A 13,242-nucleotide genomic window follows, 5' to 3' on the forward strand; every position below is an offset into this window, starting at 1 on the left:
TTGAAAAAACCAGGTGGACCTTCTGATGGGCAGGGCTTGAGATTGAGGTCTATCCAGGCACCTACATGCAGAATACACCACCCCCCACCCCCCAGCAGGAGCCCATCTGTCACTCACCCTGCATGTCCAAGGTCAGAGAACAGTATTTCTTGAGCTTGGCAGAGCATGTCCAACTGACCTTTGCCCATGTTTCAATTTCCTCATCATTCTTTCACTCAGCCTTCCCTTCCCCACCAAGAGCCCACATTCCTTCCAGAGAGCTGGGTCAAAAGAGGGGACCACAGTGCAAGTGGGTTATAGGACTAAGTATAGGGAAGATGTGTCTACAAGGCTTGGTTTTTCTGAGCAAACCCCTCCCTGCCATGGCCTCATTCCCTAGATCCGTGGTCGGCAAACTGCGGCTCACGAGCCACATGCAGCTCTTTGGCCCCTTGAGTGTGGCTCTTCCACAAAATACCACAGCCTGGGCGAGTCTATTTTGAAGAAGTGGCGTTAGAAGAAGTTTAAGTTTAAAAAATTTGGCTCTCAAAAGAAATTTCAATCGTTGTACTGTTGATATTTGGCTCTGTTGACTAATGAGTTTGCCGACCACTGCCTTAGCCTAGATGATGCTAATGATGCCGGCAGGCTTCTCTTGACCAGACTGCCTACTGCTGGGTACTGTTTATGCCAGAGACTGGGGAGGGAGAGGAGAAAAGCCCAGATCCAGACCTGTCACCCTCAGATATTCCTGTGACTTGGGCCTTATCTGGAGTATGCTTTGGCATGTGTCCGTGGTTCCCAACCTGTGGTTTTCAGAAACACTGTTCTGACCAATATACCCCTTCCGAGAGTTTCTGTGTGCATTAGCCCAGACAGACCCTGAAAAGACGTGGAGGAGGGAAACCTGCTTCATGTAAGGTCATCCAAGGTTTTCCTAACACATTTGTGCATGGACCCATTTCACAGTACAATGCAGGGCTGGTATTCAGCACTGATAGTTACTGTCAGCTGGCAAGAGTAAAATACTCTTGATTTGGCAGGTAAGTAGCCCCAAGCCACTGTCCCCAGTGTTCTCTCAACACCCCACCCCACCCCTCAGATCTGTCCCCAATCCAGTTTCTACCTGTACTGTCCAATACAGTAGATACTAGTCACAAGTGGCTACTTAAATTTTAACTAGTAAAGTTTAAAATTCGGTTCCTCCATTGCACCGGCCACATTTCAAGTACTCAGCTGGCACATGTGACTCTGCCACTGCTACTGTCCATGTCCGTCACTGCACAAGTCGGGCAGCAACGCCCGGCACAGCAGGCCTCGGGAGCCTTTTCTGAGCGGCCGTCTGTTCCGATTGCCCATGACTGCGCTGCACCAGTGGTTCGCTTTGGGGAATAGTACCCGAGTGCACTCGCATTTGAGCTCAGCGGGACATACAGCCTTCGGCACATTCCTCAGAACTCAAGACCCAACACTCCCCAGTCCCCAGAAACCCAAATTCAACTCACAGCCCTGGCTCTAAAGCCAAGCCTCGACTATATTTACATGAGTATGTCCCTGGGCCATGGCTGTCCCCTCCTCCCATCTTCTGAGAGAACACAATTGAAAGGATCCTACAATAGGTGCAGGTCACCTCACCCCATAGTCAAGCTCAGGCAGGATGCCAAGAATGAGGCCATCCGAATGTCTCTCCAGAAAGTAAACTCATCTACAATTTATCTATAAATAAAAGGCCACACCCCTTAGAACAATTCACTTTTTATAAAAATACAATGTACATATTTACACACATGTACATATTATGGTCATATATGACTTAGTGGTTAGAAAGCTTTTCCAATTTTAAAAGTCATACCAAGGTGCTCACACTTCCCCCCCCTGGGCCTGCTGAGAGCTGCCGCAGCCCGCCTGAGGGGCAGGCGGGCGCAGGACAAGGCACTGTATAAATAAATGCAAAGGCTGAGAACCTGTGGGAAACGTTAGTGTACATCTCTGACCAGAAACGTGGCAAGATCCACAAGAAAAAGTGCCATGCTTTTCCCCCAGCCCCTCAGCCCACGCAGGGAGGCAGGACTCCTCTGAGGCCGAGGGGCCACGGTCCCGCGGGACCACGTTTTTCCTTCACATTTCACTGACTTTGGAACGGTGCCCAGGGCTCAGCTGGGAAGGGAGACGCTCTTTGGAAACAGGATTCACTTAGTGCAATTGTCTCTTAGTGCGGAGCCAGCCCTGGGGTGGTGCTGTGCTTTTCTGAGGTCACTGGTCCGCTCCCTCGGTGACAGCAAAACCCTCTCGAGGCAGCTGGGTTCAGAGGGAAAACCTGGAGGGCTGACTTCTGTCTGAGACCTCCACCTGACACCAATCTCAGAACCCCGTTTTCCCAGGAGGCAGGGCCAGCTTTACCCCACAGACCCTGTCCTGCCAGGCCCTGAGAAGCCACCATCCCAGTGAGGGTGGCCCCATCCCCACTCTTTGCATGTCCAAGAGTCTTGCTTTTCTGCACCACAGCCACCGGGATGCCGGGTCCTGCTCGCCTAGGAGAGCAAAAGATAGCCGGGGACCCAGCTATGGCGCACAAGGAATGGCCTGGATGGGGGGCAGCCGGACTGGGGGCAGCAGGCTGTCCAGCCAGATGTTGTCCGTGTTCTTCAGGTCTGTGAAGACGCGCTGCAGGCTCAGTCCGATATCCCCTAGGAGATGTGAAGGAGGTTGTCTGAGGACAGGGGGTGGGAGGAGGTGTGTTCCCCTCTAACCTCCTCCCTGAAGACCACAGATACAGCAGCGTCTCATGTCCATCCCATGGCCGCCAACACCCCTCATCTTTAGGCAAACTTAAAGGCATGGGCGCGACAGCCAATTTGCAAGCTGTCTGTACCCTGGGGAGTTCAAGAAGGATGCATTACCTCTGCTGCTCCCTACCGCCAAGCCTGCCCCTCCCTCAGCCCCCCACATGGTTCTCCCTTCTCCCTCAGGGGCTTCTTACCCCCAAGGCTGTCTGGCTCCTCCTTGCAGCTGAAGTCACCATAGACAGAGGTGGACTGGGCCCCAGGTTCATTGAGCAGGTACCCCTTCCCATCCACATTTGTCGGCTGCCACTCCGACTGCTCCTGCTCCAAGAGCTGGGGACAGAGGAACAAGAGGCCATCAGCTCACTTCCAGTGCAGACTCACCCAACGGCCCTGCCCTAACGAGCCACAGCTTCCCAGCCAGGATCACAGCCTTGGCCGCTTTCTCAGACGGGCAGGCGCAGATGAGGAGTTCGCTTAGGACAGGGGTCTGGGAGGTGAGGGTCTGCCTTGGACTCACACTCCTACATCAACCTCTGGCACCGAAGCTCCTAGACTTTCCTTTCAACTGGGTAAGGACAGGACAACTGGGAGTATGGCTTAAAGCAATGGCTAGCATAATAAGTCAAGAACAGATGACTGTAAAAGCTAGAGATAAGAAACTACGCCATGTAGTTTGTGTGCTGATGGAACAGAGCCTGCATACAACTGCAAAAACTCTTCTATATTCACTTTTAAAACTAAAACAGGAAAAAAAAAAAAACACAACCCTAGAGGATAATTAGCTAAAGAAAAGAAAAAAGCCGCCATATTATAAATCCCCACGGCTGAGTATTGAAACCTAATGCGCATTTCTCAGGCTAGCAGGGCTGGGGCATGTTGGGGCGGAGGATGTGGGCCAGGGACCTGGTCCTGATGGTGGCTGACTCAGAGCTATCTGGGGCCCTGAGGCTGCTCCAGGACAGTCTGTTGGAAACCAGGCATCCCTCCTGTCCTCACTTCCGCAGTGTCTTTCCTCCAAGGAGGGCAGTGGTCTCCACCGTATGGAGATGGCACTATGCAAGCAGCCAGCTTATAGCAGGAGCTGCCTTAACCCCCCCCCCCCCACCCCCGCACAATCTGGACGCTCTCATTGGTTCTCTCTCTCCTCACTGAGTAGCAGCTACTTCAAAAGAGTGCCCAGGGAGGAAGGGGCTCTACCTTCATGATGTCCTCAGGTAACTTCCCTTCCTCGTCCTCATCTGTTGTGGCTGTGGATGGGGAAGAGCAGAGAGGTTAGCTGGCAGTCAGCCAGGCTCCCCTGCCCCTACACACACACACACACACACACACACACACACACACACACACACACCCTCCCAGTAGGCATTTGCCTAGCCTGCCATGGAGATTCCAGAACAGGACACTGTCCTCCTGACTCAGCCTCCCAAACCCTGAAGCCACACCTCTTCCTATTCCCTCGCTTCCTTCCTCACCCTCGGAGACTGGGCTGCAGAGGAGCCAGGAGAACCAGCAACCTTAGATCAAAATGCAGCCTCTGGCCCCCTTCCTCCCCTCTCCAGCCGGCTGCAGTCCGCTCTGGAGTTCTGAGCATCTTTTCCCCCCCAGGAAGCCCCTCCCAAGACCCAAACAGGCAGGCAAGCGAGGCCCCAGAAGCACGAACCTTCAGAGGTGGAGGGCATGGGCGACACCTGGAATTTGTACAGGTCGCTGGTGCTGTCGGGCATAATTTCCAGTGGGATGTGCCAGTCGGGAAGAGTGCTAGTGACGGCACATGGTGACAGTGCTTTAGGACAGCAGAAAGCGCAGGTCAGAGCTGTGTGCTTTCTTAGTTTGCAAAACACCCAGCATCCCCTATCCCGTGGCCTGCTCCAACAGGCCACCCGAAAGCACGTTGCCTCCCAGATCCAAGAGAAAGAGCTCACCCCCTCACCCCCTCCGACCTGTATGGTCCCTGCCAGGCCCCGTGCATCTCACCTGGAGTAAGGGCCCGCTCAATGTCCAAGTCCTGCCCCATGAAGCCCTGTGTTGTGTAGCTGCTGTGGTCATCAGGCAGGGTGGAGCTGCTGAGGCCGTCGGAGAGGGTATCAGGGCTGGAGTCCCCATATGACTGCAGAGGGAGAAAAGCTTAGACCAGGCTGCCGTGGCGCTTCTTCCACTGCCCGGCCTGACTCACAGGTGGCCAAAGACTGGCTGCCTAGGACCACACTCACCTTCCTCTTGGCCTTGCTCTTAGCATCTCGGCTGGACTTGGACTTTCTCTCTGTGGAGGAGTTAGGCTCTAAGCCTTGGTACAGGCAACACCAGCCCCCGTTGCCTTCCTCCCTCCCTCCTTCTTCCCCTCCCTCCCTGCCTCAGGGCTTGAGGACCCAGAGTCCTTGGATACCTTTCCTCTGGTTCTTGATGAGGGGCGGGAGCATCCGGTACACCCGCACAGCTGAGCTGCCTTTGTTCCTGCTCTGGTCCTTTACCTCCTCGATGTCTGGCAGGGAGTTCATGGCACAGCGAAAGTTGGCCTTCCATGTCTTGGGATCTGGCTCCTTTTCCCCGACTTTGTACCGGCCTAGTGGGCAGGAGAGTGAAGAGGGTGGTCAGGGCCATAGGTGGGGATCCTCAGCTGCCTGCTGGCCTGGGAGGAGGAAGGCAAGAGTTTCCCGAGCTCTCATGCTGCCAGAGACCCTCAACGGTCAAACCAGCAGGTATTCCTGCGTGACACTCTGCTGGCCCTAGACCCTGGGGTTTCTGAAATGCCCAGGCTTGTATAAACACATCCAGCAAGCCTCACGGAAGGGCCCAGCTGGAAGCACGAGAGCGCTCACATACCCGAAAGTGCTCTTTGTCCTGGACCATGCCCAGACTCCCTACTTGAGCTGTCAGCATCCAGAGGGTAGGGGCTGGGGCTTATCTGCTATTTCCAAACATGGGAGTGGGTAAAGAGTGGGCATCAAAGAACAGTTACTGATAGGTGTGCTTACTGGTCTGAGATGGGCCAAGAGCCCCGTCCCTCTGGGACAGGAGGCCACCAACAAGATGGATGGGCCTTTAGCCAAGGACCTCAAGAAAAGAAGGCCTGGGTCTCTTTTAATATCTTGGCTCACAGTTGCTTTTGCCAGGGAGAACTTTAATCCAGCCACAAACTCCTTGAAACCATGGCCCCTCTCCAAAGAAATGCAGGTCTGCCCTCTGCCCCCACCCCCAATTCTACATGCCATCACAGGGAGCTCAGAAAGCCCAGTTAGAGCCGCTGTGTTAACAGAAGTGCCTCCCCCTAGCCCCTCCCTGGCTCCTCCTGGGCAAGTGTCACATACCTGTGTGAATGGCCCAGCTCCGGAACAGACAGGCGTCCTTGTTGATGTCCCAGCCATGCTTGGCAGCGTGCTTCCATGGGATCTGGAAGATCATCTCCTCCTGAACAGCACACACACATGTAGAGAAGGTTGTGTCAGCTCAGAGGCTACAGGCTTTTAGTCTGAGTCTGCCCAGCCACCCAGGTCTGGGAAAAGGCTGGCTTCCCCTTTTTACCCCGACAGCTGGCTTGGGCTGACCCATCCTGAGATTGGCTTAAACAGGCTGCTGCATCACTCTGGATCTCTCAGAAGGGGCTGTGGGTTCAGATGAGCTGTGGCACCATCAGCTCAGCAAAAACCTCCCTCTGCCTGTTACAGATGTGCTGGGTGGGATGCTTCTCTGGCTGGTCAGCATCAACATGGAAACGAGAACTCTGTCCATTAGATGGAGCTGCTCAGGACACCTTAGGGCCACTGGCTCCTACACTGGGGGTTCCGGCCGTACACCTGAGGAGGCCCCGGGCCAGACGTGGATGCTGACTACCTGTGTGGCCCTGGCCCTGGCCCTGGCCCTCTAACTCTGTCCCTCACTGTTTTCTATGAAACAAGAAAACGCAGTGGCAAATGTAAAGCCTTAGGTCTCACTGTTCTCGTTACTGGTGGCTTCACAGTATGGCTTTCTGAGTCAGCCTGCTCAGGTTCAGGTCTTGGCATCAAAGTCATGATCTATCTTATCTCTCAGTGCCTCCTTTTCTTTACCTAAAAATGGAGATATTAAAGGCTCTACCTCACAGGGCTATTTTGAGGGTTAAATGACACAATGTAAGTAACGTACTTAGCATGTTGCCACACTCACTTGTAGTGAGTGAACAGTATGCAGTAGCTATTATTATGAATACGGTTATTATTAGGTCTACAAAGCCTGTGTGATGCCCTTTATTCACCAGCAAGAGGTTTCTTGGGCCATGGGCAACTGGTGCAAGGTTAACTCTTGGGTCACCTGGTGAGCCAGTCACCTTCCTACTGGCAGTGCCATTTGTCTGACTAGAGCCCTGCTGGGTGGATTTTTATGGGTCTCCCTCAGGAGAGATCAGAACGCCAGCTCTTCAGATGCTGGGAGAGTCTAGCTGCTGGAAACTGTCAGTGACCTCGGGTAGGCGCCCTGTCCTTACCTCAAGAAGGAAGGAAGGCAGAAGTCAGGCAAGTGAGGCCCAGGGCTGTGGGCCTTGCACACTCCCTGCATGCAGGACCCGCTGGGAAACACATCTGCCTCCTCCCTATCACTTCCCTTTTTGAGCTGCATCTGGAGCTTTGGTCCCCCAAAGAACATGGGTTAACATGTGGCAGAAAAACCCAAAGAGTTACACTCACTTTATTAATCCAGATCAGCCCTGGGATTTGGTTGGAATTAATCTGCATCTCTAGCCAGGGTCTCATGCGCATCCGAGTGATGGGCATGTTGGCTGTAAAGAGAAGACAGAAGGCTCTTGTTTAAGTCTGTTTGAGCAGCCCCTGGGCACTACTTTGCTGCACCCCAGATCATTCAGTTACCTTCCCCTGCCCTCAACCAGGTAGCAGGTAAAACCATCATGGGGGAGGAGGATTATACTGAAATAAAACTGCCCTCCCAATCTTTTTAGCATCTTAGGCAACACCACTTCTGCCCCTTCCCTCCTGGGCAGTCCTGGGAAGATTGGTGATAGTTGCAGGATTTATGTGCAGGAAAAAGAGACAAAATACACGGGTATCTTAATTCCAAAACTTTTCTTCCCAAACTCAGACCCTTTGGGAAGGTAGGGGCTTCTTTTGCTTGATGCCAAGAAATTTCCCTCCTTGAGATAAAGCTGTGCACTTTCCCTAATGGGCGAGCAGGCACCCTGCACCGGAGACATCCTCTCCCCCACCCTCGCCCACAACAGCGCAGCGGCCGCGAGGCGCAACCCAGCCTGGCTCCCGTCCTCGGCGGCGAAGTGAACCAAACAAACACCTGTGACGCCTCCTCCCGCTGCTTCAGCAGGTCCTCCAGCCGCCCAGGGAAGCAAGCCCCAACCCCGCCACCTGCATCGCCAGCCTGAAACCTGGGGTCTGGGCGCGAGGCACAGAGCACCCATGCACGGACGGGCACTCGGGACCCCGGCACGGCCCGTGGGTGCGCGCTGCGAACACACCCCGCTAACCAGAGGCCCCCAGATGGCTCCGCGCACACAGATCTGCGAAAGCGGCCGGGCGCCCGCAACCTCGCGCGCGGCCCGCCCTCCCTGCGCTGCAGCCCGCCGTCCCCCCTGCGCCCTCCCGAGTCCGCGCGGGAGCCCAGGCAACGCCGCACGCGCGCGACTCTCCCGCCTGGGGTTCTCAGCCCCCACTTCCTGGTGCCCCGCGCGTCTTTGTTCGATGCCACCCGTCGTCCCGTCCCCCCCCCCCCTCACCCCCCCTACTCCCCCGCGGCGAAGGCAGGCTCACCTCTGCAGCGGGCGCGAATGGGCGGCGGTATCCGAGGGTCCCGAAGCGGTGAGCGGGATTCCGGGTGGGAGCAGGGAGAAGGCAGAGGATGCCCGGGTCGCGGGGCCACGGGCACGGCTGGCCTCGGCTGGGCACGGCTCCCGCTGGCCTCGGCTCGGCTGAGCTCGGACGCACGTCCTACCTCGACGAAGGAGTGGCGCGATCTGCCGGGGCAGCGGCGCCGGCCCGCAATCTAAACACTTAGCGGGATTCCCCCAGCCCAGGCCCGGCCCCGCCTCCTAGGGCGCCGCGAGCGCGCCGATTGGCCAGCGCCGCCCCATCATTTCGGGGAAATCAGGCTGTTGTAGAGCTAGCGGCGAAGGGGAAGTACAGGGCGGCTGCTCCTCCCCACCCCCGCCGCCGCCGCCGCCGCCGCCCGCCGGCCTCCTCGCTACCCCCCACCCCAGCTCTTCCCCGAGATAGGCTGTCCAGGAAAGCCGAACGCTCCTGGCCCGCATTCTCCCAGCCTGCTAGCTCCGGAGGCCGCCTCCTCACCCTCCTCTTGGGGGGTGAAGACGTCTGTGCACGGAACGCAGGTGAGGTGATCACCGGGCCCTTGCCTCCTCCTTCAGAGTGGACACCGGGATGAAACTCCTGAAGACCGGCTGGTTCCTCGAGCCCGCTGATGGGATGTCAGAAAGGGAGGGTTTCATTGCCCGCTTCTTGAGAGGTGACCCACCGCCAGGCCACTCACCTGCCCCGTAGACGTAAAGGAAAGCCCTTTACCCTGGGCTGCTGCCTGAGCAGTTGGGCGAATCTCAGTCTGGCCACTGACGGCGCAGCCTGCCCGAGGAGTCGGGACCTCAATTTCCTCAACCTCAAAATAACAGCCCCACCTCGCCCGTTTACAGCGACAGGGAGATATCTGCAAAGCACCATGCCCCGGTTGGGCAGCAGATGCTCTGTGGTTTGCGAAATCCCCGGCTCAGAGTCTAAGAGTGACCAGGGAGACACTTCTCCCCCTTCTCTGTCTACATCCTTGGGACTGCCCCACATCTGGCCTCAGGGAAAGGGTAAATAAAGAAGGGTTTCATAGAAGCCAGGAGTGTTAAATTGGGGGTGGGGTGGGGGGAGGAGGGGGTAGCCTTGGTCCCTCCTAGCACTACAGCCTTAGGCCACCTCCACAGCCTTAGGTGGCCCTTGCGTGGGAGCTCCTCAGTGGCAGCACTGGTGTTGTCTCTGGGTCCTCAAGGCTTGGCCCAGAGAGGTTCTGGGCAGATTTCTTAGGGCTGGCTAAGGCCATGGGTCCAGCCAAAGGGTTGGGGAGCCCAGGTCCCAGGCCATTTGGGAAGGGTAGCTAGTTAACTTTTGTGCTTACAACTTAGACCTTGCCTTACCTGTGTACTCCTAGAGGCTGCTGGGCTGTGTTCATTTTTCCATTCAGAGCTCCTGGCCCAGCGGACTCCTTCCTTCACCTCCCCAAGGCTGCTGACTCAGTAAATTGCTCTTCCTGGCGAGGCTGGTTGTGTCAGGCCCTTCACCCCAGCTCTCCCTCCACAGCAGCACCCTCTTGCAATGATGCAGGCTGTACTAGACACATGGATGCAGTATTCCACCTGTCAGTCACTCTACTTCTTCCCACGGAGGAAATGGATGGGTTAAGCCAATTCTGGTGGTGGGTGCAGAAGCTGGAAGAGGCAGGAGGGACTGTGAGGATTGAGCCTAGCTGGGTGTTAAGCAAAATGGGAGACCAAGACCTTCTGAGCAAGAGCAGAAACAGCTGGCTCCTAAGCTCTGAGGTCTGTTCTCTGTGCAGCAAATGGATGGTCCCTAAGAACCTGACATCGCCGCTGGAAAACTCAGAATGAGATTACGGAGAGGAAGTTTGCATCTCATGTGGTCTGAGAAATTGACCAAAATGACCCTGTGAAGGCAACAGGAGACTGTAAAAAGTGCTTTAAAACAAGAACTTTATATTAACTCCCAGGTAATCATCCATATGTGTACATGTATATATAATGAGCATCTTTCCATGTTGTGAAATGTACTTCTGCAATATCATTTTCAATGGGTACATATTATTCTATCATAAGGATAAATGAAATTTTACCCAATTAATCCCCAATTGTAGGACATTTAGGTTATTTCCATTTTTTCATAATGCAAGCAACACTGCGTAGCTAAATCTTTGCACACATCAATAATTTTTTGCTTAGGAGAAATTCCCCCGTGTTAGGATTTACCAATGAAATTGTCATTTACATCTCTGAAGGGTTCTTTGATTTTTTTTTTTAACTTTTAATTTTAGGGATTCTATTGTATCTTGAAGCCTCTAAGGATTGGGAGTGCCCTATTCCAAATAGGTGAAATAAAGCTACACCTGTTGAAGTACAATTTTTATTGTAACTGCTCTTGATGAATCCCACTCTAAGATGTATCACATTATTCCCTGTAATGCTAAGCAGAACGCAGAGCCTTCTCTAGGTTTTTCTTAGGAATTCAGGGCTGGCCCTTTCCCCTCTCAAAATACTCATCCTCTGTGATTCCAGGCATCCCCTCTGGACAGGTGATGTCCAAACCCACTTCCCTACAATCCAATCCACAGGTTCACACACATACAAGCAGAACTCCTGGCCTCCCCTTCCATACTGCCCCGCAGGCTTTCTCCTGTCCTACTTCCAGCTCCCTCCCTGGTGCAGTCTTCTCTATCCTCCAATCCCCCTTTGCCTCACGTGGTCCTCTGGGTCTTCCTTCCTTGAACCAAGTCATGTCTTCACATTCCAGGACCAGCCCGTGTTGCCACAGCCTCCCCTGTGGCCTGCCCCTCCAGGTGCCTCTGCACTAGGGTCATCTCCCTAACTTTGATGACCTCCCTAATATTCAGGTCCACCCTGGAACCCTCTGAGTTCTCCCAGACTCCTCAGCCCCACATTCAGATCGATGCTCACTCTGGGGTCCCAAGGGTCTCATTCCAACCTTCTCTCCCACAGCTCCCCTACTCTTGGCAGTAACAAGAGGGCGGTGGAAAAGAACACAATTTAAATCCAAAAGCCTGGGTTCTTGTCTCTTTGCTATTTGCTGTGTGATCTTAGGCAAGTCACTGTCCCTCACTGGGCCGCAGTGTCCTCATCTGTAAAACAGAGATACTCTAGTCCCGTGGTCGGCAAACTGCAGCTCTCGAGCCACATGCGGCTCTTTGGCCCCTTGAGTGTGGCTCTTCCACAAAATACCACGGCCTGGGCGAGTCTATTTTGAAGAAGTGGCGTTAGAAGTTTAAGTTTAAAAAATTTGGCTCTCAAAAGAAATTTCAATCGTTGTACTGTTGATATTTGGCTCTGTTGACTAATGAGTTTGCCGACCACGGCTCTAGTCCATCTCTTAATTGTTGTGAAGATGGGTCCCGCAGCTCCGCAGTAGACTGTCAAACTCCTTCCTAAACTATAAAACATTAGACAAATGACATGTATTAATAGAAATGCGTGAACCTTTCACTGCACTTCCATTTGTGAGCTCATGCTGTGTTTTCCCCTTCATGTCTTTGTTCCTTCCATTTGCTCTTCAACCCTGACTTCCTGGGATACTTAACAACTCACTCCTACCCCCCAATTTCAGTTCTCCCATCTCACTACCCCTCCCCCCACTTCAATTTCAGTCTCTATTTTAGGGCCCAGAGCGAATGCCTGGTCTATGAAATGCCCCCAAAGCAGCCAGCTAGAAGTCATTCCCCTCCTCAGGATCTCCTCACCCTTAACTTGCATGTTGCCTTTTCTCCACTTATCACATTCTGGGTGGTGACCTTCTGGGGAACTTTGCATTTTTCCACGAGACACCTGAGTTCCTCGCACCTACAGCAGGAGTTAGCTGGGGCTTAGCTCTGGAGCAGGTGCCCCCCATCTATACTGTCCTTCTCTGAGGGTCAATTTACTGGGTGATTTTTATGTATAAGGCCCTGTGGTTTTCTAGGCTGGCAAGAGGAGCTGACTGGCTGGCAATCAGGATGCTGGAGGCAGACCAGCCAGTTTAAGCTCAGTGTTTTAGCATCTACCTATGAACCGGAGGTCATGGTTCAATTCTGGGTTAGGGCAAATGCCCAGGATTGGGGTTTGGATGGGGAGGGGCAAGGCCTGTGGGAGGCAGCCAATCAGTGATTCTCTCTCATCATTGATGTTTCTGTCTCTCCCTCTCCCTTTCTCAAGTCAATAAAAAATATATATATATATATTTTAAAAAGATGCAGGAGGCAAGATCACCCTTGTGGGAGCCTCTTCCCTGATGGACCAAATTCTGTCCTCAGCCTCTTAGAACACACTGTTGCCTGTTGCCGCCTCCGTGGGTCCAGTTAGTCCTGAGATGCAGGACCATTGAGGCTTTAACTCGGTTTTTGAGAGAGGGGGCCGCCCTGGGCCCTTGCTGAGCCTGCTACCAGAGAAGAGGCCACAGACCCCAAAGCAAAGGAACCCACAATAGGCATTCCAGCTTCCAGGTCCGAGGGCGGGCTCTCTTAGTTGCTCAGCGTTCCTCCCAGCAGACCTGGGAGGCAGGCAGCCCCAAACTGTGAAGTGCAGAGCACAAGGCAAACATAAAGTCCTCTGAGCATCCCAAGCCTTAGCGATAGAATCCAGGCGGCTTCACTCTTCCTGGAAGGAGCCCAGTTAGCGAGAAAGGAAGAAGTTTCTTAATTCATTCAACAAATACAAATCGCACTCCTTCTCTGGGTCAACTCCAAGTTTGGCCCCGAGGATATATATGCTGGG

The 13,242-nt window shown here is 54.0% G+C and overlaps 1 protein-coding gene and 1 long non-coding RNA gene across 6 annotated transcripts; one reads left to right on the plus strand and one right to left on the minus strand.

Moving 5' to 3' along the window:
• Window positions 1-1,722: 1,722 nt before the first annotated feature.
• Window positions 1,723-8,716, minus strand: IRF1 (interferon regulatory factor 1). 5 transcript variants are annotated; one of them, XM_008142488.3, is made up of 10 exons: window positions 8,510-8,716; window positions 7,421-7,512; window positions 6,071-6,170; window positions 5,149-5,325; window positions 4,976-5,025; window positions 4,740-4,872; window positions 4,426-4,548; window positions 3,963-4,012; window positions 2,960-3,095; window positions 1,723-2,666 (listed from the first exon to the last, which is right to left on the minus strand). In XM_008142488.3, the coding sequence occupies exons 2-10, from the start codon at window positions 7,505-7,507 to the stop codon at window positions 2,542-2,544; spliced, it is 981 nt and encodes a 326-aa protein (XP_008140710.2). In that variant the 5' UTR covers window positions 7,508-7,512; window positions 8,510-8,716; the 3' UTR covers window positions 1,723-2,541. The 5 variants fall into 5 exon arrangements, with proteins under 5 accessions (XP_008140710.2, XP_028004536.2, XP_054573789.1 ...); XM_028148735.2 differs by lacking the exon at window positions 8,510-8,716 and adding an exon at window positions 6,285-6,453 and having other exon boundaries at window positions 7,421-7,484; XM_054717814.1 differs by lacking the exon at window positions 8,510-8,716 and adding an exon at window positions 6,285-6,483 and having other exon boundaries at window positions 7,421-7,478.
• A 192-nt stretch (window positions 8,717-8,908) lies between these two features.
• On the plus strand, window positions 8,909-10,882 carry LOC129149475 (uncharacterized). The gene is made up of 2 exons (XR_008556378.1): window positions 8,909-9,084; window positions 10,305-10,882. It is a non-coding gene; the product is annotated as an uncharacterized LOC129149475 (long non-coding RNA).
• Window positions 10,883-13,242: the final 2,360 nt, after the last annotated feature.

The sequence above is a fragment of the Eptesicus fuscus genome, chromosome 6 (genome assembly GCF_027574615.1).
Source record: "Eptesicus fuscus isolate TK198812 chromosome 6, DD_ASM_mEF_20220401, whole genome shotgun sequence".
In the NCBI taxonomy this organism is placed as follows: Eukaryota; Metazoa; Chordata; class Mammalia; order Chiroptera; family Vespertilionidae; genus Eptesicus; species Eptesicus fuscus.